Source organism: Rhamphochromis longiceps, linkage group LG18 (assembly GCF_057381845.1).
Source record: "Rhamphochromis longiceps isolate RC_006_pf linkage group LG18, R_longiceps_female_GT1.1, whole genome shotgun sequence".
NCBI lineage: Eukaryota > Metazoa > Chordata > Actinopteri > Cichliformes > Cichlidae > Rhamphochromis > Rhamphochromis longiceps.
The window spans coordinates 17031256-17056075 of NC_140574.1; the positions used below are offsets into that span (position 1 = coordinate 17031256).

General features: G+C 41.6%; 2 protein-coding genes across 3 annotated transcripts in view; one reads left to right on the forward strand and one right to left on the reverse strand.

The window, feature by feature from the left end:
• Positions 1-4238: 4238 nt before the first annotated feature.
• Positions 4239-5700, forward strand: cebpd (CCAAT enhancer binding protein delta). The gene has a single exon (XM_085389430.1). The coding sequence runs from the start codon at positions 4482-4484 to the stop codon at positions 5361-5363; it is 882 nt and encodes a 293-aa protein (XP_085245556.1). The 5' UTR covers positions 4239-4481; the 3' UTR covers positions 5364-5700.
• A 93-nt stretch (positions 5701-5793) lies between these two features.
• The window catches only part of spidr (scaffold protein involved in DNA repair), a 43872-nt gene continuing 24845 nt past the window's right edge, over positions 5794-24820 (reverse strand). The window contains exons 11-20 of one of the 2 annotated variants that reach the window (XM_085389426.1): positions 19157-19315; positions 15958-16045; positions 14614-14754; positions 14464-14523; positions 13719-13917; positions 11196-11381; positions 9993-10086; positions 9796-9910; positions 6756-6812; positions 5794-6287 (exon numbers count right to left, since the gene is read on the reverse strand). In XM_085389426.1, coding sequence (XP_085245552.1) covers positions 6168-6287; positions 6756-6812; positions 9796-9910; positions 9993-10086; positions 11196-11381; positions 13719-13917; positions 14464-14523; positions 14614-14754; positions 15958-16045; positions 19157-19315 — 1219 coding nt within the window. In that variant the 3' untranslated portion in view covers positions 5794-6167. The remainder of the gene's footprint in view (positions 6288-6755; positions 6813-9795; positions 9911-9992; positions 10087-11195; positions 11382-13718; positions 13918-14463; positions 14524-14613; positions 14755-15957; positions 16046-19156; positions 19316-24820) is intronic. The other variant, XM_085389427.1, reaches the window with a different exon arrangement.

Here is a 24820-nt window from a genome sequence, read left to right on the forward strand (position 1 = left end):
GTGGTGTACTCTGCACTGAATCAGCTCCACCCTGACCAAGGAGAGGCAGAACTCCATTCTTCAGAGACATGCCCCACCCTCTGGTTTGTACAACATGCAGCAAAATAACGACCCCAGAAACACCTCAAACTCTACGAGAAGTACTTGCACACTAAAGTGTAAAGTTGAGGATTTTGCTCCACAATCACCTGAACAAAACAAAGTTTCACTCACAATTTCAGAGCTTTGAACCCCACTCTTCCCCCTTTCAAAAGAATCCTGAACAGAGATATTTGAAAAGTAAGAGGACCAAATGTTTGTCCAACTTCAAGAATGACTTTGCCACCTACAATACTATGTAAACCTCTCAAGTCATCTCTTTTTTTCCCCTCCAAGGATCCAAACATGTGGTCTGGAGCAGCATTTCTCCAGGCTTTCTGGAAGTCAGCGAAGGTTTTTCTTTGTATTTGGGCTACTTTTTCACTTATTCTCAGTAATCCCGGGTTTGAGGTTCACCCCATTTTGAGTCAAGTTATCGTACATCATGACCACAGTTTGCTCATTGGAGATGCCATTCCTGTGGACAGTCTGGTAGGGATGGTAAGCACTGGTCGGCGCCTGTAGTTGTACCAGCTGTTTGAGTTGGCCACTGCTTTGCGGTGCCTTCCTCCTGGGTGGGAAACCCATTAACAAGCCCAAAAGTAAGACAGAGCAGAATAGGACAGACCAACACATCTCCTTGCCTTCTGTGGTATTCGTTTTCTAAAACAACACAGGTGGCTCTGGCTCAGGTGGTAGAATGGGTCATTTACCTCTCGGAAGGCTGGTAAATCAATCCCTGCCTTCTCCATCCTGCAGATACTGAACCTCAAGCTGCCCCCAACAACATTCACATTTTCCAACATTCACAAACACACTCACACTGGGTGTGTTTGTGAATGTTGGAAAGTGCTCATGTATAGATAAAAGGGCTGTATGAATGTGGGTGTGGTTGGGTGAATGCGAGTTGCAATTGAAAATGTTTTGATCGCTCAACTGAGTAGGAAGGTGCTATAAAACTACCACCCCATTTATCATTTAAGTCCAGTCTTTGTACCTGAACATTTTCAGAGGAATGCTTTTTGTTTGTTTGTCTGTTAAGCGTCTTCACACTGATCTATGAATCATTCATGCGTGGAAAAAAAACCCTAATTCAAGAGATGAATGAGTGTCGTGCCTACATATAACAGACAACTTAGTAAAGATTAAATTTTCATTTGTATCTTTAAGCACTTTGTTAAAAGTAGCTTGTCTAATTTCTTCCCATTTGTTTGAATTAATCTATGAAAAATAACATAGCTTGACAATGTGATTCATAAAGAACTATAAGCTGAAAGCCCTGCGGTGTGCAATGCGTCCTTCAAAAAATCTGAGGAAACTGGATGAGTGGAGGACAAAAGAAGAAATGGAAGGCCTAAGGAATATCTATATCAGGTGAAGAGTTTCTCAAAGTTAAGTCCTGAAATAGAGAAAAAGACCTAACACAGGACCTGAGAGATCCAGCTCTTCAGTTGATCCATCTACTGTTCACTGATGGCTCGTCAGAAGCTTTCTCAGAAGCCATTCTTGAGGAAGGGAAACGGGGAGAAAAGGCTGAGGTATGCCAAAATACACAAGAACTGGACTGAAAATCAGAGGCGACGGGTTGTTCAAGTAGATGCAGCAAATATTAGCAAATATTAAAGATTTGTTTCAAATCATCAGTAGAGGTCAGCAGAGAGCTACAAGACTGAGTCTCTGCAGTTATCTGTAAAACACAGTGGAGGCTCTTTCAGTCAGTGGTGTTGGAAATCTTGTGAAAAGTGACAGAATTATCAACGTAGAAAATTTCTGTCAGATTTTGATCCACCATACAACAACATCTGGCAAGCACCTGATTAGCAACGGCTTGATTTTCATCATTACCCTAATGATACGAAACACACTCCCAATGCAGTAAAAACATAGCTCACAGACAAACACACAAGGAAACACTATCAGTCATGGACTGGCCTTCCCAGAACCTGGACCTCAACATCATTGAAGCAGTGTGGGATCATCTCAACAGAGGACAGAACAGAAGTCAGCCAACATCCAAAGAAGAGCTTTGAATGTCCTCCAGGAAGCCTGGAGAACTATACCCGAAAGCCAACCAAGAGAGTTCAGCTGTGTTGAGGAATAAAGGTGGTGATACTAAATGTCGACTTTCAAGCCTGTTAGAATTGTACAAACTTTGTTTTTTCTTATATGCTGTATTCCATTTATGCTTGCACGTTTCTGTAAAGTACCACAAGTGTGATTTCCCATTTTCCTAGCAAACTATGAAGAAGTGAGGAGAGACTCAATACTTTTTCACAATTCCTGTTAAATCCAGAATCTAATTTAAAATCCCTCTCCTCACATACATCCTCTTTAAGAATCAGAGCCCATCTTATCTTAGAGATCTCATGGTACTGAATCACCAATAGAGCTCTTTGTTCTCACGCTGCTGGCTCACTTGTTCCTAGGATATTCAAAAGTAGAATGGGAGGCAGAGCCTTCCGGTTTCAGGCCCCTCTTCTATGGAAGAGGGGCCAAAATCCCAGTTTGGATTTGGCCTCTCTGCTTTTAAGATTAGGCTTACAAATTTTCTTTGATAAAGCATATAGTTAGGGCTGGATCAAGTGATCCCGAATCCTCCCTTAGTTATGTTGTAATGGGTTTAGACCACTGGGAGCTTCCCATAATGCACTGAATATTCCTTCGTCACTCACCTTTTTCACTCACTATGTGTTTACACACTACTCTGCATTTACTCATTAGTTATTATCAATCTCTGTCACTCTTCTACAGCATATCTTTTATCCTGTCTCCCTGCCGTTAAAAGGGAGTTTTTCCTTCCCACTGTTGCCAAGTGCTTGCTCATCAGATTACTTGTGTATTATTATGGGTTCTTTATCTTACAATATAAAGCACCATGAAAGCACTGTTTCTGGGACTAATAAGAGTGTGTGAGGGTGACAATAAGTGTTACTTAAAATATCTGCAGGTGCAAACGGTGACCAGCGTGTGGCACTGTTTCCATTTCAGAAAGGCCAATGAAAGAGGACAAATACTGCAAACTTCCGAAGCGGAAAACATTGGAACAATTCCCAGAAGTATCGCAGTAGATATTTGATTTATGGATAATATTCAAAATATATCTATATATGTAGAGACAGTTGAAAAAAAAAAAAGCTTTAAAAGTTTCGGCACATCTAATTCGAGGCTTTCTCGTTCACTATAAGAGCTGAATGAGTGCTTTACAATGTAAAACTATTTGAAGCATGTTTAGCTCCAAACCAGCGCTGACTCTGAGAGCTGCTGGGAACTGGTTTGTGTCAGAAAGTTGACTCAACTTTTGAAAAGTGATTAGAGACGTGTGCTCCCCCTTGTAGTTTCAAATAATTGTTACATGAGTTGCCACACATCTTTATGATGTAACAGCATATAACTACTGCCACTGCAGATTGTGAATGAATGTCTGTAGGATAAATGGGTGTAAGGAAGGCAGCCTGTGGCCTTCGGTTTCTGCTGGTTTCCCCTCCTCTATAACACCTTTTGTTAACTTGATCCCAGAATCGAAACTTAATCGCAAATTAGAAATGACGTGATATAAAAACTGAACTATGAATCTGAACTATTATGAAAGTCTATTTAAAGCTAACTAGAGAAAAATAGGACTGTAAGATTGTTTGTTTCAGTGAAATTTCTCCCACTTTTACACTGTTATTACCTATTATTAAACTACCCAACATTATAAATAGTAGCTAAACTGAGCTTTACTATAAAAATAAAGCATCGATTAAGAATCCAATCATACATGATATTAATATTGATATTATGTATTGTTACTTTCATTAAATACTTTAATTACAGTGTCCGGGTACTTGCAGTATGTTTTAACATGCTATGGAGTATTTTTTCTTGCTTCTTATACTTCAGTAATATTCTGAGCACTTCCTGCGCCACTTTTTATCTCTGCTGTGAAATGAGTGCTGGTCCCAAACAGCCAGAGCCGAGCCTTCACTATGTAAACAACTCTGCACCATTCATACATCATAGTAAGAAGTGGGTGGCACGAGCAGCACGCCCCTCGCTCCTCAAATGGGAAGTTACGGTGCACCACGTGACAGCCTTCTGGACTTGACTGGCTCGTGAAAGGGCGGCGTGTGTGACGTCAACTGGTGCAGACGATACAAAACACTGCGCGAAAGTAGAGCCGCTTCAGAGAAGTGACAAGAGGTGTGTTAGGGTTGAAAGGGACGGGAGCCTGACAGTCAGCACCCAGGGATAAAAAGCCAAAAAGTTTTTTAATATCGCAAAAAGGGAGAAAAGCGCCTGCGCAGAAAGAGAAGCCGCAGCAGGATTATCGCGCTGCAGAGCTGTCACACCTGAGGGGTATATCTATAAGAAAAAAGTTTATTTTCTCTCTAAAACCCACGTGGGACAAGTCAGCAGGGTTCATGTGTGACATATACAGCCTGGACTCGCACTGCGTGTCTCCACAATGCAACATGAGCTGGTCCATGGAGCCTGCTAACTTCTACGACAGCACCAAGCTGGGGGGTCCGCAGCAGGGGGTCTGCAAGCCGGGCAACAGGAGTGACGGCCCGGCGGAGGACGGCACCATGGTGGAGCTGAGCACCACCCCCGCCATGTACGACGACGAAAGCGCCATCGACTTCAGCCAGTACATCGAGTCCATGACAACCGTGCCAAACTTGGAGCTGTGCAACGATGAGCTCTTCCTCGACCTGTTCAACACCGTCAAGCAGGAGAAGGCGGATTTCCACAACATGCAAAGCTCCGGTCTGCCCGGTGGCATGCAGCAGCTGTCAAACGCCTACACAGCAGAGAGGAAGACGGACGGCGCGCTGGGGAAGAGCGCCTTCAGCGCACCCATCAAGCAAGAGTCCGATTGGAGTGACAGCGACATGTCTTCATCCCTGCCTTCCCAGATCGAGACCTGCGCGCAGACCTCCGTCAGCCTCCCCACGGGGCAACCGACCCCGCCGACCACCCCGGAGCCAGTCTCCGCCGTCAGCTCGGCCAAATCCTCGCCGCGTAAGCTGGGCAGGGAAAGGGGGAAGAAGGCGGTGGACAGGTTCAGCTTGGAGTACCGACAGAGGCGAGAGAGGAATAACATTGCAGTGAGGAAAAGCAGGGACAAAGCCAAAAGGCGCAACATTGAGATGCAGCAGAAGCTGATTGAACTGAGCGCCGAGAACGACAGGCTTCACAAAACCATCGAGCAGCTAACTAGAGAACTCACCGGCCTCAGAGAGTTCTTCAAGCAGATGCCCAGCTCCAGCTTTGCGGGCTCCACGAGTGCAGAGAGCCGGTGACAAATTCTCGAACTGCTTTGAACTGAACTTTCAAGAGACATACCTCAACAGACACTTGTTTTTTGTTTTTCTTACCATCTGTACCAGATGTATTAAGCTTACCATAATGGCACTGGAAAATATGATGCTGCCATATTTTTGTGGGATTTTTCCCCTGTATTAAATTATTTTACCACTGCATTTATGTGTTGTTATACCTGATATGGTACCTTTTTTTTTTTATAATTCCAAACTTTCTATAAGAGCCAGAGCATGATCTTTTATATAGTTTGTATGAAACCTTGAAAAGTTTGTTTTTGTTATCTGTAATAAAAACATTGCTGGAAAAATTACAGAACTGCCTGGTCTGTGGGTAATCTTTGTGTGTCATGATTTATGCTTGAGGAAACTGACACAAGAAGTGCAACAGGAAACAGAAAGTAAGGTCAGCAAAAATGAGCCTTTTATTGACACAAAGCGAGTTAATCTTAAACACAGAAAGGATGAAAAAGTTTTAAAAAAGACAACATTTAAACCCAGAAATCTGAAGTTAATGAACCCACGTGGGCTCCTTTTGACAGCCTGCATGCCACTGCTCTACCCTTGGGCTGTCAACCCCTGGCTGGTTAGATCACATATCATTAACACAAACAGGACCTTGTCTCTTCACAGCCTGTTCCCTTCAGCAGAGCCTCAAGCTGTCAGGGGGAGGCCTTCAGAGGGAGGGAGGAGGATAAACTGGCTCGGACCGAGGCCCAGCGTGCAGATCCTTGGAGCCAGCTGAAGCCTGAGGATTGATCTCATTAGTTCCTTGCCCTGACAGCCTCAGAGGCAGATTTCTTCCAGGCCCATCCACAGGGCAGGCTTCCTAGTGATGACTCGGACATAAACGGGGATGGGGCCCACCTCTTTTCCCAACACGGCCTCCACATCGTATCCTGGGAACTGAAACAGCGAGGTTAAATCACTTGGCAGTGTTAGAGCGTTCAGAAAGCAATCAACACTTAAAATAGCTCCCTCCTATATCTCCCATACATATAAAAAAAAAAAGTTTGACAGTAATATGCAAGCATCCTTAAGCCCCCTGACCTCTGCACTCTGGCTCAGCAGTAATTCTAGTGATCTAAGTCTGAAAGCGCACATTGCATTTGTATGTTAAAAATAGCTCCAACAGCACCAGTGGGTTCTTGAGGTTAGTAAAAGCCAAAAAATGATAATCAGGCCGGGAAAAAGAGTGTGTCAATATTTTGGAAACCAATTCCTTCAAACATATCAATGAACAGCACGTTTTTTGTTTTGTTTTTTTCACCTCAGCAGAGAAAACTTAATGCTGACTCATGACATATTGACAAAAGATCAATGCGCTCTTCAGATGAGCTCAGAGTTATGTAACAGCTTGATAAGCACACCTACCTCACCCCCTTCCACCTCTGCGGCATTCAGGATGGTCATGATCGTCCTCTGCTGCAGCTGATTTAAAAAAAAAAAAAAAGAAGACGTGGACACAGTAATGACTTTTTAATCATCACCTCAGTGCAGTAAATCCAAAACCAATGCTGCACCAGGGAACTGTGCCCTCCGCTTAGTGACAGCTCTCAAGGGTTAATGTATCAGCCGTTCGATAAGAACAACTCTGATAACTTTATCAGTTTGGCTTGCTTAGCTTTCTGATTGCAAAGTCACACACCAGCCTTTCCACAATAAAATATCTTTATGCAGATGTGCTCAGCCTTTAACTGTGCAGAATGTGGTTTTTATCTTTATGAGTCTTGCTGTAAAAGAAGACCAAGGCAGCGCGGGATGATCCACTGTCCTCAAGGATGGACACCTGATCTATTTTAAATTCTGTTATTTAATTTTTTTTTTTTAAAGTGTTGCTTAAATCAACAGCTCAGCACCTAAAACATCCATTCATTTATCTTCTTATCGCTGTCATACCTGTGTAGTCAATATGAGGCTAGGCTAGATTAACTTTTCACTTGTTTGTGCAGTGCAAATAGCTACCTGTCTCTGTCCAAAGGACCTTTCTGATTATATTTTGTGCACGTGTAGCTCAGTTTTTCTGTACTTTGAAGGTCCAGCTAAAGTTGGGCATTGCAAAGTAGCTTGGGCTACAAATGCTGCGGTTTGTGGCATGGTTCAGGAGACTAATTAAGACTTTATATCTGATGATCTGCTGTTCAGAGAATAAGAGAAGTCACTACGTGTGTCATTACGCAGACTTGGACAAAAAGTGACACCAATTTTCACATTAAAAAAAGTGTTTCTGCGATAAGTGGTCATAAATGTTTCTAATTTCTAATCTGGCAATCGGATGAGGAAGTGCTTTCAGTATCAGATTTAATATGACTGCTGTTGTAGCTCTGTTGCTTTCATAGCATTAAAGAACATAACAGACAAAAAGTTGAGGAAGTGGCCGTCTTATGGTGGGCAACAACAACTGCTGACTGCTACAGAGGGACTTTTCTGTTGGGGGACTGAATTTCTCCTTTTTGAAAGACCTCATATTACAGATATTGACCAGAAAGTTACTGTCCCAACCCAGAAGAACCGTAGCACATCATTCCCTGTAAAATACTGAACTGTCTTTTCAAATCTCAGGTTTGTGTGGACTGAACAGACCAGATAATCTGTCTAAATCAGTGGCCTGGTAGGTGGATTCACTTACGACTCAACCTCCTTGCAACTAGTTAAAACTCATAGTTGCCTGGCGACTGCATTACATTTTTTTTCCTGTTGGAGACCGATTTCAAGTGGTGCAGCCAACTACTCCTTGGCCATTGCATGCAATTCATTTGTGGTAATACGATCATTAACTGTGATAAACAACTGAAAGATGCAAATCCGTTGATGTCTACGTACACAGAAATTCACATAACTACTTAAAACTAATACAAAATATTTACAAATAACTGACTGTAAAATGACATGAGTGCTTGTTAACCTGCTATAAAATAAGACAACCAGAGTACAACCAGTTGGCAGCCAGCTGAGTCAAGTCCCCAACTGCAAAGAAGATGAGTTGCAGACAAACTGTGTTCATTGATGTGCACCAACTCAAATTTATTGCAACATGCTGGCAGTCAGTGTTTATAAATTAGCAATTATTAGCAAACCTTCGCCAATCTGTGTAGGAGTGACTGCAGTCAGTGCGAGTCAAAATTGTGATTGTTTTGAGACAGGTTGCCTCCCACCAGGCGATCTGTGCAATCGCCTTGCAGTCGAAAGGTTGCTGGTATTGCAATATGCATTGGTGAGCTTAACTGGTTGTATTCTCGTTATATCTTTTTATGGCAGGGTTACCACGCACCTTTATTATTTTGCAGTTGGTTATGAGCTTCTGGCTGAAATCTGAATCGAAGCATTTGAGGTTAATCACCATATTACCACAAAGAAAGTGCACGCAGTGGCCAACTTGATCATATTCAGTTGCAAACTCACATCAGACTGAATTGGTCTTATTGTTGCTTTATCACCATCTTGAAGAACAAAAGCTGCTTTGAAGAAGAAGGCAACTGACTGTGAGTGCTTGCACACCTATCACTCTTTTCCCTTGTGTGACTGTAGCATTAGTTCAGAGCCAGGCTGATGCTAAGCTAACTGTCTTCAGGTTGTTCTGTCATGCACGAGTGGTAGTGATCTTCTTATCGAACGGGGCAAAGAAGTACAGTGCTTAACAAATTCATTAGACCACCTGTCACAAAAACAAGAAAACGCCAATGTTTTTAGAAATGTTACGGCCCTAGCAGGGCCTCTCTCTCTCCTGAGGGTGCCTGTGTGGGCGTGTCCCACTACCTCCTGCCTGAGGTGCCACCTTTCCCTCCTGTACAGCTGACTCCCATCAGCAATTAAGGGTATTTAAGCCCAGAGCAGGGTGAGCTCTGGGCCAGAGTGCCATTTTGTGTGGGTACAGCTAGTGAGCTGAGTGTTTGCGGTAGTTTCCAGCTAGTGAGCTGTGTAGTGTGTTGTCCAGCTAGTGAGCTGTGTAGTGTGTTGTCCAGCTAGTGAGCTGTGTAGTGTGGTTTCCAGCTAGTGAGCTGCGCTTTCCTTTTGACTTTTTGCTTTATTTGACCAACGCCTGTGTTTTGTTGGTGTTTTATGGTGATAACGGCTTGTCCGTCTCTTTTAGTTGACTTACTTCAATAAAACTGTTTTATTTAAACTGTTTCGCCTCCTTGACTCCTTTTTCTGACCCGGTCACTTTTGTTACTTCCCCCTCACCGCCTAGACCCCCCCCCAGGGGAACGTAACAAGAAATCTGTCAGAAACTCTGAGCCGGCACAGTGGACTTCTCTGAGAAGTCGAAAAATTCATCAGGGTGTGTTGATTAACCATCACAGAAACATAAAATGTGAAGAAGTAATAAACAATATATTTTTTAAATATTACACTATTCTTTTAAGTACAGCCCTGAAACACTTGGATTTCTTAAAGCCTGCGATGCTGTTCTCACCTTCACCTTCATGGTGCAGTTACTTAATAAAGAAGAAGTCAGGAAGACTTCCAGCTGAGTCTTTGTGTGCGGCTTATCCACGGCAGACTTACAAGAAACACAGTGGAACTTCTGACTGCAGAAGAACACAAATATGATGTGATACATCTGCCAGGATGACAAACATGAAGCTAGTTTGCTTAATTGTGAGGACCTACGGCCTTTCAGCTGAAAGCTCTAAGTTGTCACTTCCACAAAGATTACAGGCAGGCCACGAGTACGCCGTGCTCTCATCCACACCGACAACCACGCCTGCAGACAGAAACAAAACCATTAGAAATGACAGGGGGGGACATTCATGCATGCTGCACAGCTCTGCAAGACTTTAGTTTCTGTTTTTAACCGGTTCTTTTTCATTTCTTGATATTTTTAGCCAAAGGAACAGTGATAAATGTTCGACGCACAAGTTTGAAAATGTGTGCATGCTGGTGACAGGGTGTAAGCGATAAACACATCCCTTTCAATTTTTATCTGAGATTGTCATGATAAATGCAGCAAAGACGCACTCCCTGCCTAAACATCATCACACTTGACAACCACAGTTGCAGCCCCACGACTTTGTATCCTTACACAGGATACTAAATTCAAACCTGATAATAACTTCTTGTACTTTCCATTTTGGGCCTTTTTTTTTCCACTGGTGATTTCCAGAAGGTGTGAGTGCAAGACACAAGCTTGTTTTATTTTCATTCAGCCATCTGACCAAACATGTAGAGCAACAGAGGCCAGAACACAGTGTGATTTTCGCCCTCCATGCTGACATGAAATCAGCAGATGTAGATTATTATCTGCTTGAAGCAGCTCTATAATACACCACATTTACATAATTGGAGAAAAACAAACCAAGAAAGCTTCAAAGCAAGGATGTTTAACCAAAGTAAGTGAGGTTGGTGGCAATAAATTTAATTAGTTGATATATACTTTAATTAGAACTCATACGAGTAGTTTATCATTTATGTTTCAGATGTGGCAGCTGGTGGCGATCATAACTGGTGTTAGCAAACATTATAAATCCCTAAAAGCAGCAAGACTGCTTGTGTGCACAAAAAACAATTGAGGGAAAATACCAACGTTCCCTCAAACTGTAACTCATTGTCACCAGAAGTTTAAAGCTTCGGGGGAGGCAGGCGGTTTAGTGAAAAAATGTAACAGGAATGGACAAGAATCCAGTCATTTTTCATGTTTTTGTTTGCAAAAAAATCCTTTACAATTCAACCTGAGGACAGTGACTAACAAACAGAGTGCAAACTCCTGCATCCACACCAAAGCCTCTTCTTGCGCTGTAAGCACACACTTGCCATGTTCTCCAGGAATTGAGCTAAATGGAAAAGCACAGGATCGAGTGAAAGGCAGAAGCAGACCTGTGAGAGTGCAGAGGGAGTTGGGTGTGGTCTCCAGACTCAGTGGATCCAGTCTCGCAGGCTGGGGCAGGGTCTTCGCCTGGGGCTCAGGCAGCGACTGCAAAAGTAATTCTGGCCTGTTTGTGGACTCGAGGCAACCGTCGGAGCATACCTGAATAACTGACTGCTCTGCACAGAGAAGGACACCTGGAGGTGCAAATGCCAAAAATGAAATATCACATTGAAAGAACAAGTTCTAGTCTTAAAACTGCTACTGTGGTAAAGATGTAGAAACTACCAAGTAGAAACTGCCAAGGGAAAACAGGAAGCACCGCATGCTTCTGATGGCTGATTTTACAGGTGGGCTTCAGCTGGCCATGCAGAAGTACAAAAAACAAAATATAATGTAGTGCAAGTACGGTTAGGTTCATAAGTTTCTGGGCAATGACGCGTTTTAAACTTTTCCCCTGTTCACCACCACAAAGGCTTTTAAATAAAATGCAATGTGATGTAAATAAAGCGCAGCTTTTCAGTTTTAATATGAGCGGTTAACCAAATGTATTGGAATAACTGGTCAGGAATTGCAGCCAATTTTATACTTTGTCCCCCTTAAAGGCTCAAAATTAATTCGACTCTTGGTTGACAAGCAGTTTTGTGACATTTTCGACATTAGGCGAGTCCCATTTTCTAATTTTTCCACAACAAATACAAGCAGATAAAAAAGTTTTGATGATGTGACTGATAATAGAAGTAACAGGATGAACTCTGATGTTTACATATCTATACTCTCTGCTCAGATTCACAGAAAGATAATGACCCAGAGCAAACTGTAAAAGCAACCCTAAGCGTTTCTCAAGCCATCACCTGATCTCAACCCAATGAAATATGCTGTTCAGTTATAAAACTGAACGCAGAGAGACCCACAAACGAGCAGCAACTGAAGGCGGCTGCATTAAACCCCTAATAGAGCAAATGAGGAAACACAAAACTCAAAGGTCTATGGATCCATGGTTTCTATACTTCAGGAAGACACTACAAAGGATTCTCAACAAAGTATTAAAACAACCCTGATATTTAAAATTATGCTAGTTTGTAACAATTGACTTTGAGGCTATGAACATGGGTTACTATGAATAAAAAAATGACTGCAATTTTGAAACAGTAATGGAAATCCCCTCAAATTAAAGCTGAATGTTTGCACTTTGATCACATCTTGATTAGGTGAAATAAAAAAAATAAAATAAAAAAATGTGTCACAGTCTGAAACTTATGGACATAACTGTATAAATACTGAAAACTAGTGACTAACTTCTGTAAAAAAAACCCCACTTTTTTTTAGTATAATTCTTGCAGCTCAAACCCTGGCAGCCTCATCTCGTCACATTTCCCATACCAGCTGTGAATCATGCTGACTTTGGCTAAATTTCTGGAAACGAGGACTCCTTCTGGGAGCAACTGCACTGAGCTCTCCGGAGCTTTCCAACAAATGTGACTTTTACAGTAATAAAATGTATTTTTTAATGTCTGATTAAGTAATAAGTACAGAGCTACAACAACCACAGTGATGGGAACTGTGCCTGATTGAAATTTAAAACAAAATCCTTAAACTACAATTTTGAGGTACTTACACTTTCCTAGTTAAAGCTTCAAATGTCTGTGTCCTGTTATCAGTTTCACCAGAAACATTTCACCTCTAAACTTCTCACCTGCTTTAACCTTTCTACCACTGCTTTATTCACAGCGCTCAGGTCCTCAGACCAAACTCATGTTTGCAGTCGTTAGGCCTTTTGGCTGTGCCCTGCAGTAGGCACCTACTGCCTTCCTGGCACCTCCATCCTCAACATCCTTTATCCAATATATCCATCTGTACAAAGCTGTCCAAACCATCTCAGCCCTGCTTCTCTAACTCTTCTCCAACAAACTTTTTTCTCAAGCTGAGTTGTCATTTTTATTCCCATGCATCCTGGTCACTCCAAATCAAAATCTTAGTATATTAAGCCCCGCCTCCTGCCATTTTTCTCAGACCTCAGGGATTAATAACTATGAACATACTTCTTCCTCTTCTATTTCAAACTTGATGATTGGTTATTTAGATTTTGTTTGAGCACATATGTGTAAACATCCGTATGCGTACTTGTATAAACAGGCATCTGTCTAGATGTGTATATGTATAAATTGTTGTTTTATGTCTGAAATGAAAGGTTATCAACATCATCTGCCCTAAAAAAGGTATTTGTATAGCAGCTGCTTTGATGTATGACCTTTGTTGGGGTCCATCCATGTGGTTGGGAACTACTGAATACCACCTCAAACAGTCATACAGCAGTTTAACAGTGTAACAAATCATAAAATTTGTAACCATAGATGCTTTATTTTATACCTACCAGTGCTACAACACTCTAAGTTTATGAAGCTGATGATCCCAGTTTTGATTTCGTCATGAACACAATTTTAAATGCAGCTCTTTTGCTTTCCCTCCCTGAGAGTGACTTTTGCACACATGAGGCCACTGTTAATGCTCGAATGGTTTACATAAAGCTCTACCGTGTTCTTTGATGGCATCGCTGAACGACAGGCGACAGACAGCGGGAGAGTTTAGTGTTTTGAGGACGGAGGAAGTGAGCACACAGGAAGTGTTCACACACAGAGGCACAGTGCGCCTGCACGGCCTCTCTGACTGCTCCTCCTGTAGACTCGGGTCGGTGAGCACCAACCAAACCTCACCCTGGCCTACATCAGTGTTCTGCAGAAGAAACAGAGACAAAGACAAAGACAATAAAGAACACAGGCAGGGAATTACGTGGAAACCCAAATGACCTAGAAAGAGGCCAATTAAAGGAAACATGACACAACATAGCTTACAAAGCAGAAATCAGATGGTATTTATCACTTCTGTAGAAGAATTGCTTGAAAAGAGCTACGAAAAGAGGAATCAATCAACAAACAATGCTGCTGAAGGAGTGCAAGAACACTAAAAAGTTAAATAACTGTGTTTCAGTGCGGTGAGTGCATGGCAAAGTCCACCACTTTGATCTGAGCTGTTATCTCATCTTGGTCAAAGTTTAAAGGTTTCACCAATCAATGGTGAAGAACAGCGAGGCCTCGCACAGGCTGTCATAGACCGGGCGATATGAACTCTGCAGTCTACGTCAGAGCTTATCAGCACGTTAGTTCAAATGATCTCAACAGGAAGACTGCGGCGCTCCAGAGGGCAGAGTGTTTGCTCTGTTCTTTAACAGAGGTTCAATTAAATTGCTCTTTTTGTGGCGTGACAATAAAGATACAATACCTGCATTCTCTTGTATAAAACAGTGGCAATAAAAGTGCAGCGGCAGGTTTTCGTCTCGCTCTGAAAAAGAAAAGGTTTGAATCAATCTGCTGAAGATAACTTATCTCAATCTGCTGAAGATTTCTGTGCGTGCTCTGAGAAACTGTTCACCTGCAGTATGTCTCGTAAGGTACGTTGTGCAGGGTGAAGGTAAAGCAGGGAAGCAGTCTGATCCTCGGTGGGCTCCACTGAGCTCTCCTGGCCTGACAGCAGGTAGCAGAAACTCGGAGATGGAGCCAAAGATCGGCTTTCCTGTGGACACAGGACACGGCTAAGTCACAGAGCGTTCTCAGCAGTCTACTGCCTTCACACGGCCCTGAGAGCTCTACACACTGAGACCAAAGGAGATGAATGAAAACACATTTTGGAAATTGGCAGTGTGGATTTCTCTTTTTGACGTTTTCATGGTTTCATCTAATTTAATTAAGCTGCTCTATGCTGACTTCCCCTTTGTTAAAATGATCCGTTTGACTCTTCAGCAATGCTACATTCCTGTTTTATTGCAAGAAAAAGCTGGAAATAAGAGACAACTACAAACTCAAAGTGGTTCCAGAGCTCTGTGAACCACCGCCCACATCTCAAATTTGATATGTGATTCAGGCAGGTTGGGTGGTGTGTTCAATAATGACCAAGCAGAGTTTAGTCAGTGGGTGGGGTTAAGAAGGGTGATTTTATCTGTGCTAAAAGTGCTGTGAGCAAGGATGAAACAAATGCAGTTAAACAAAAACTGTGACTCTGAAATGTCTTTCTCCTATTTTCTTTTGTTTTGTTGGGACAGACTTTTCACCGAAATCTCTACCGCAGGTTTCACGTACGCTGGAAGAAAACATCAGCTGGTTGCTGCCAACTTATAGATCGCATCTCTGAATGAGCGAGCATGAGGAGGAAAGAAGTTCAAAGTTCAATTTGGTTATCAGGATGTCAACTAAATTCACAGTTTATATAAAAGCAGTTTCATTCCTGTTGCGTTTCAGTTGTCACAGTTTTCGGGGATTTCTTTCTGTGTTGTATAACAATGCAAACTGAACATATGTGTAATTAATTAGGGCTGCAACAGTAGCTGAATTCATTCATTATTAGTTTGTGGTTTTACTTGACTCGCAACGTAAGCATGGTCAGTCCACGTCCTCTTGTTCCTGCTTTATTGGAGGGAAATATTTAATCTAATTTCTGATCACCGAATTTTAAAAAAAAAAGGATTGTACTTGGAAATAAAGCATTGCAAAATAAACAAAAATTGGTTTAGAAATTATTTTACTACAATGCTAATGATTTTGTTTGGGATCTGAATTAAAAAAAAAAATAGACATTTCAATCACAAGTTTTAAATGCTACCTTGGGCCATTTTAAAGGCTTAACAACTGATCAGCTGAATACAAAACTATCAGCAGGTTAAATCTGGTTTCAGCTCCTGTTATAGGGCTCAGCTGAATTATCTCTACAGTGAGGACTTACACTTGGCATACTAAGTGAGTCTCCATGATCCTTGAGAGGCATCGCTGGGGGCCACAGGCTGTCTATCAAGCTGAAAAGCCTGGAGCTCCTGGGAGTGAGACAAAAGAGAGAGAGAGAGAGAGAAAATACCTTGATGTATGCTCAATCATTCAGGTAATCAACAAAAAGTTGCTTCTGTTATGTGGATGTTGTGTTTTCAGTGGGAGAAACGTTTTATCACTCATCCAAGTGACTTCTCTGGTCTCAGCTGAATGCAGGTTTCTTTAGGGTTTATAAGGTTGCTGAAAATACTAAGACCAGATGAACTGAATCAACTTTTTGGGAGAGAGAAAATGTGAAAAGAGGGGCACGGGGGTGGGGGGATGGGGAGGTGAAACTAGTGAATAAGTGAGATGGGGAGCTTTCACAGCCAGTTTCACTTCCACTGAAACAGTTTTCTGCTAAAACAGAGCTTGTCCTAACAGCACCTAGAATTAACAGTGAGCATGCTCGGGCTGGCAGAGAGGAGAACCACGCTGAAACTGCTTCTTACCGGCAGGTTAAAGGCTGGGAAACATTCACACCCTGTGCAAATTATGATATTATTGTGGCACAAAAATAACAAGGTTTGGAAAACCAATTACAAGTGACATGAATTGTCCGTGACTTTAAGCCCTGATGACTGACATTTGCCATTTCTCACCGCAGTCTTAATCACCGGAATGACAGACTGGAGCAGGATCAAACTGGATGTGCTTTTATGATGTTTAAGTGACGTCAAACTCCAAGTAAGGACTCAATAATTACAAACGGGGGAATAACAGCAAGTCGCAACTCCAGCATATCACGTCAGTCTCCCGCTCTTTTGTCTATTTTCTAAGACGCCCCTTCTGAGTTCTGCTTAGGTGAGAGCTGCCAACTTGTGCATGTGTGAGCTGTCATATCACCCAGTGGTTAACAACCTGTTAGTCAGCCTCTAATCACAGAGTTTCTTTGTGTGGAACTGGTTCTGCAGCCCAGTTGAGTCCAGTGAGGACTGCTCAAGGATGAGTAATGACAAGCTAACAGGTCTCATTCAGGACGCAGTGATTTTAATGCTGCCTTTGAATACTTAGTTTAACAAAAGTTAAGCACACGCATCTGAATGCAACAAGTGGTAATGGCCACCGCAGTCTGTTGTTAGTGATACTTGAATCTCTTTTGTTAGTGGGTGATGACTGATCATTACACATTTTCTATTTGATTTTGTTGGCAAATCTCCAAAAAAAAAAACAAAAAACAAAACCCACGATCAATCAATCAATCGTTTCCTTAATGACAACCCATACAGCTCACATGCCAGGCTGATACAGTAACAGAATAGTTCAACCATTGTTCGGTGACAAGGGCTTATTGACACTCACATATCTGTCTCTAAAATAACATCAAGTTAGCTCGGGATACGATAAAGACCTGAGGAAATCTGATAGCCTAAAACAACTAAAAGATACCTAAAACAAGTGTCGTTATGTTGACATACAGCCCTGCTACATGTAGCCTGATATTTAATGTACAGACACGAGAGTTGTGTTAAACTTCTCATGTAACAACTGGCAAGACAGCAATATGTTTGCTAGCTGAAACGCGTGCAGCAGATTTAACTGATCTCCATCAATTTCAGATATTTCTGGTTTGGCCAAAAAAAGATCAAACCAAGATCTGCCATATAACTGGTGTATGACACTATGAAGTAACTATAACCAAGTGAGCATGAGTTGAGGTTCAAAAACAAATACAAAAAAATTGTTCTCTATTTATCAGCAGCAGTGACTTCTTGCAGTCTTGTTATCTCAGAGGTGTTAATTAGTTTGCTTTAATGTGGATTTATGGTCTGTCTGAATGTTAGGTTTTTGGTTCTGGGTGTACAAATCTATCCCACTTCAACGTTTCACATCTTTAAGACACACTATGAACAGACATGGGTGGAGAGCACGTCTTGTTGTGAGAGACTGTAAATTTCTTTTTAGGGAATATAAAGACTAAGAGTATCACTCCATGCAGTATCAAACATGCTGTTTTAGTTCCCTTCCCTCCGTTTTTAAGCTACCTGCTTAAGCCTGTTCCTCCCAAACAGAAGGTTTGAACAGCAGGTGGGTGGGGCTGCAGAGCTGTGTTCCTGAGAAGACCATATTAGGCATATCCACCCTTACTGACATCACACAGAGCAAAGAGTTAAACAAACTGTCTGAAGCTGAGTCTGATCCACCTCATTTACTCGTACATACTCTGACCACGATTAATATGAGCAGCCACCATTGCAACAAATGACAAAAATAATAAGGGAACACATAATAGGTCCACATTACGGTATGATTTCTAGGATATGCTTAGAAGTCCAGTAGTCACAATTTCTCAGAAACACATGCCTGATTTAACTCAATCTCACGTGTTTTGCCACTTGAGCTAATAAGATGGTCAATGTGCACCTCTGAAGATAGCCCATCCATCAGAGTCTCACCACAGACACCCTCTGGGGAAATTATAGGCTGCGATGGCACTGAAAATACCAAGGATGTAAACATACCTTCAGTCGGTGTCTAAATGTACCCATGTCAGTTCTTCTAACTGCTACTAATCTGGGATCTTGACTATGGAAACTCACGAGGAAAAGCGAGTATGCACCTCAGTATCATTTTACATGTAAACACAGTCACACTGCTGGCAGAACAAAATAATCTTGTTCAAAGCCACAGCACTGCCAGTTCTCACTGTATTGTAAATGTGGTTGTTAATGCTTTAAAAAAATCAGGACATCCAAAGATAAGCATACTGGAGAGTCACTGAGCACAGCGCATATGGTCCCCAGGCTACTTTACAAACACTTCTTAAAAGGACTTGTCTATGACAAGCATCCACCCAGGGCAGTTTGTCCCTGATGGCTAAAGACTGACAAGATAACCTGTGAAGCAAGATTGGTATCAGTCATAGCACGAACTTCCCCCAATTTCTGGGAACTGAAATGTAGATAAAAAGGCAAAGAGGACTTTGTGTGTGCGTGTGCTCTTTTTTAATGCGCTATTATTGTGTATCCTGTTAAAACCAAATGACAGCACAGGTGGTGAGGGCGAAGAAAGGGGAAGGGGGACTATGGGTTACATAGTTCTTAATGCAGGGTGATTATGCGATTAGAACTGTATAATATTACAATATTACAAAGAGAAGTGGAAGATATGGGTCTCACCTTTCTCGTGTGACCCGCTGTACCACTTTAATGCCTCTCAGCATGCAGGTCTTCCCCTGCCACATCTGGCAGTACCTGCTGAGGTCATCCTCACAAGGCAGGAGTTGCAGCTGGATCACACTGAACATCCCGTAGCTGTCCTGGACGAGCACACACAACCTGGGAAAAGTTAAGTGATTAACTATTAACATATTAAGTAAATCACTTTTTTTTTTTTTTAAGTTGTGAATCTCCTTCTATAACCTTGAAGATACGTATTTAATAGACATGCCTAATGCATTTCCTTCCTCGTAAGTGCTATGCTTATTTCAGACTCCTTCTTTGACTGAATAGAGTAAAAAGAAATCTAAGGTTCATTTTCTATCTTAAACAAGCCGTTCTTGCTTCTCTCCCCTTAAGCCTGCTTTCTTCTGATTGGTTGACCACCACAGACAGAAGGTTTGAACTGTAGGGGAGTGGTAACAGAGTTGTGTCACTGAGGTGAACATTTAGGTGATGTCTGATCTAGGTGACTTGGCCAAGAGGAGAAAAAAACAGAGCAGTCTGGAGCCTAAGCTTTAGGGCTTACAGGGCTTATTTCTTAAATGTTGACCTCACTTTTTCATTTGAAACTGGATACGTATTGTAATAGATACATAAACAATGTGGTATAAGGAGGATAAGTGCATTTGACTCTTGTCAGTGGTCAGAGATTTATAGAAAACTATAAATATTTGTCATAACACCCTCTGAGAGGATGAAGTGAAGTACACCTGACAGCTTGAATCAAATGACGGTATTTTTTCAGGACCTCCTAAGAAGTCACTTTTCTTTCAGGACTCTCTGCATTAACGTAAGGTTCAGTCGTTCACCTCTAGCTGGCCACAGATGCCTACATTAGGTTTGTCCTCCATTTCTAATTGTTGTTGATATCAAGAGAATCACTGACAGGCCTTCGGGACCAGCATGAAGCAAATTTTTCTGCCTAGTTGACAAATTTTATCACACATAACTGGCATGAATTTGCGTCTCTGCAGACTTTTAAATGTAACCATAGTTTAGTTCATTTGCATTTAGCGTGAACAGACCGAAATATTTATAGACAGACTATATGGCCATGATATATATGCTAGAAGCAGTTTATTTAAACTGCTTTCCACAGCATGTTGGTGTGTTTTTTTGGGACACCATTCACCACCTTCCAAACTCCAGATATATTTAAGATGTGTCTTTGAAAAGGTGAACAGTACACACAAAACCAGAACCCACTTAAACAGCGTTGCTATTTTGTACCTCAAAACTTCACGCAATATCCTTTGAATGTATGTTTACACGTTATATAGATGGATTTTTCAAAAGAAGCAGATAATTACAAGCATTTTCCACCAAATACTTGTCAGGGTTTGTTATTCTGTAACAACAGGATTACTTTAATCAAACTCAGCAGCAACTACTGGCTTGTTACATGGGTTGATTGTAAATGCAAATTAACTGATCAATAAATAATGTCGAAATAAATGGTTTAGCACAAGTGTTTGTGTTGAAAATATTAGTGTAACATATTTTCTTATTCCCCTTTAAATGAAATAAAATTTTTATTTACACCCATGTAGTTCAGGATTAGTCCTGAGATTTATGACTGTTAATGCTGGTGGCTGGTTTGACAGGTTGCCGCTGACACAGAAGACCTTTGGCATACAAAGTTATGAGGCAGTGAACTGCTGTGTATGCCTGCACTCTGCTGCTCCCATTGAGCGAAGAGCTTGAACTGCTACAGGCTCCACTATCTCTCCCAGTCAAGCCCAGACACAGCCCTGTACAAGCCCTGAGAGTAAACAGCAGAGTTTATATCCCCTGGTTAGACAAGCAATGGCCAGAGAAGTAGAAGAGAAGGAGGAGGAGGAGGAAGAAAAACAAGGGAAAAGGGAGGACTGTCCATAATGCATGTGGATGCATGTGCATACAACAGACAGAGGAAAGTTTTGAGACTGTTTTTAACCGACTGATTGGGCCTACAAATGTTTTCTGTTGCTATACTTGGGTTCTGTCTGTATTTGTTTTGAAGGACCTGGAAATAGATATCTAAATATCATTCCAGACATGACTCTCGGTGGTATAAGCCAAAGATTTAACCAAGATTATTTTCAGTTGTTTGCTTAATCTAAAATCCCAAATCAGACATATACAACACTTTGTTAAATTAACAAGTTATTTTTGACACACCAGACCGAGACAAATGCTGCCCTCTCTGGGTTTTTTTTTCCGCTTACAAAGCTGTAAACATGAGTGCAGAAGTTCAGCCTGTATAGCACAGTAAATGAACCCCTGCTCATTTTATACATGATGTTTATCAGAGAAAGGAACAGCCAGCAAGTCAAAGACAAAACTTTAAAATTCTTCCAAAACACAGTAATGTTTAAAAACACATTTATATCTATATCTATATTGACTACAGCTGGAGGAAGCATGGACTCCTACTAACACTATAACTTGATTAACCAGTTCTTTTGGAGGTTTTTAATATATAGCCACACCTCGTCTGAACCTTGTTTTCAGTCCTATTGCCACCGGTGTATCAAATCCAGCTCGTAGCCATGCAGTCTGCCTTTACAAACATTTGTAGAAAAATTGATAGTTTTAAAGAGCTCTCTAAATTTGAGTGTAGTTCTGCAATAGGATGCTGCCATTGCAGCAAGTCTGTTTGTGATATTTCTTCCCTCCAAGATACTCCACCCTCAGCTAGAACTGATATTACTGTAAAGTGCAACCATTTGCACCTTTTCAAATTCTGAAGTGGAAGCATTTAGGCAAGTCAGCCACAAAGTGTTACACCACAGAAAGTCACAGAGCAAAGTTACAAAGTGCATAAAATAGAACAGACTCCCACATGAATCCCCACTATAGCGAAGCATTTTATGTGCCCTAGTAATCCTATGAGGTATGTTGCTGGGGTCAACCTGGTAGGATCTCCAAATGCCTATTTGTTTTAAGTTAATAGGCGGGCAAGGTGATTTTTATGGAGTTAAAAGAAATAAAACAATGGATCGTGGTACCTTGCCCAATCCAGGAGCCAGGCCCAGGACAGAGGCGTGCACGAGAGTGTCTGGTGGTCGGGTCACAGGGGCCACCCGTTCTGTAGACCTATACCTTCCCAATCTCCGGTCACTCCATTGTCCTACTGAGCAACTTCACCTCTGACATGCGCAATGATACTATGACCCTTTGGGGTGTAGTTGGATGTGACACTGCAAGATCTGAGGGTAGCATGTTTAAAACTGAACTTCCAGATCTTACACCAGTCTTCGGGTGTTTTCACACCTCTGGTGTTCAGTCAGTTTAAATCATACCCTTGATGCACTTTGTTTGTGCAGATTGAACACAGTGCAGTAATTGTACTCTGGTACAGACCAAAACAACTGCACCGAAACAACTTTGGAGGAAGTGGTCTTGATGTGGTTCCAAATGAACTCCGGAGTGATTCGATTATGATGTGAACAGGACCCGACCTCTATCCAAATCAACTACCAATTGGTTGCAAGTTTGACCGAATAACCTTCCCGTAGACAACTATGCTTTATATTCCAGGATGCGGCAAGGTACTATAAATGTGGCAAGGTCTGTACGGGCAAGCAGCTAGCAGTAAAATAAAGGTAAATTCTCCAGTAGCCCAGAACACAGCACCTTCTTGCTGTATTTACTTTTGATGCTCCCACCCCAGACACATCTGGCCAATAAGTGGACTGAACATTCTCATGTAGTTTGTAGAAACACATTTTGGTTCGCTTGGATTTTTCTCTGTGTGAAAACAAACCAAACCACGGGGAAAAAAAGAACTAACCAAAGAAAATGAACTATAGGTTAGAAAACACCATCAGAGAGGAAAAGGGGCTATGCTTCTTACTGCTAATGGGAAAAAAACTGTTACTTTGTTGGTTTTGGACTTCATTGTTCAGAATCTGGTCCCAGAGGGCGACGGGAAGAATAGGTGATGTCTTTAGTGGGTGTGATCCATTAGGATACAAATGGCTTTCCCTCGCAGTGGCCTAGTGTGACTATTACCAAAGGAGTGTAGAGTTCCACTGATAACACTTTCTGCCTTCCTCACCACCTGTTGCAGGTCCTCTCGGTGAACCACACCATACAGCAGTAGGGCAGAAGGCTCTCCAGTGCTGACTAACAGAAGTCGGTCAACATGTGATAAAGGAGGTAAAAGTTATTGCTGACTCAATAACATCAGCATAAACTTCGCACTAGGGGCTTTGTGGCATGGGTTTCCATGGCAAAGCAGCTCCTGTAGGTGTAATGTGTAGGTGGCCTCGTATGCCCCTAACATATTGTGTATTTTGATCAACTAATAACTAAACCTCGAATCAGAGTCATAGAAAACAGAGCAAAGCAGCAAACTTCTCACTCAAGTATGTGAAACCACAAACTGCGAGGTATTTTAGATAAATGGACGACTTATCAGTCATTTGCTTAAATACAGGATGAAGTATTTTTTATGACAAAACAAAAACTTGACTGTTAAACATATCATTAGCACTTGGGAATTCGCTCTCTAATAACTATTAAATGGTTTGCTTGATTGTATCATTTAGATATGTTAGTAATACAACTGGCTCAACTTTAAACGTTTTTAATATCTCGAGAAAACAGGCTGGCTGTATTTTTTGCATGTTTGTTTGTTGGTTGACAAATCCCATGAACAAGTGCAAAAGTAACAATGCTTTTCTGTTTGTCCACACCTGACCAAGCCTGGTGTTTCCTGCTGGAGGTGTTCATATTTCACTGATCCAAACAATTATTTTCTTAAAGGACATAAATTGCAGTTTTTCTAAACCAGGAGTAAATAAAGTTCACATTGAAAATCTTTTAGTTCATTAATACACATTTCTAATGTTCTATTGAGTATTTATTACAGCACATTTGCTACTGATAAACACTCAATAGAACATTAGACATTAGAAATGCTAATCACAGCTTGTTGTGATTCTTATGCACTCACTAATAGTTTTGGAGGTCTATAGCACAAAGTTTTTAGTATTTTCATTTAAAAAAAGAAAGAAATTAATCATTTAAAACCACAGTTACCAACAGCATAAAGCGTGGGTGATTAAAAAAGCTGCATTTTATCAAAACAAGCCAGACATTGTCAACAAATCAACATCTGACCTTTCCTAAAATATAAATACAGCTGGTAGAGTCTTGCTTGGTGTAAATACACTTTTACTTTTCGTAGAGCATGTTCAGTCTTGAAGCATGAAACTTGATAGGACACCTGACAGACTGGAGAGAAAAGGGTGACGGGACTTGTTGTGGTGCTGGCTTGTCATAAACAACTACCTCCCCCCTCTGTCAGCCCTTTTAGCTGTTCAAAGACCTACTTCCTCACTCCCACAAAAAAAAAAAGAAGAAGAAAAAATATCCTCAGTGACTGGCCAGTTTTAGTTACAGGCCATTTTCAGGAATTTGTTTTTGTGAGCGATCACAGAATTCTCAGCAACTCAGGTTTTCTTCCAGGAAGTGCGATCCACTGGGTCTGTGCTTACACACATATGAACTCTTTCAGGCACACTGCGAATGCATGGAAGCCAGCGCACATTCACATTACTTGGAAAAACACCAAGTTAAAGTCCCACACATTAAGAATACAGCAGAGAGGCCTCATTGGCGGGGGGCGGACAG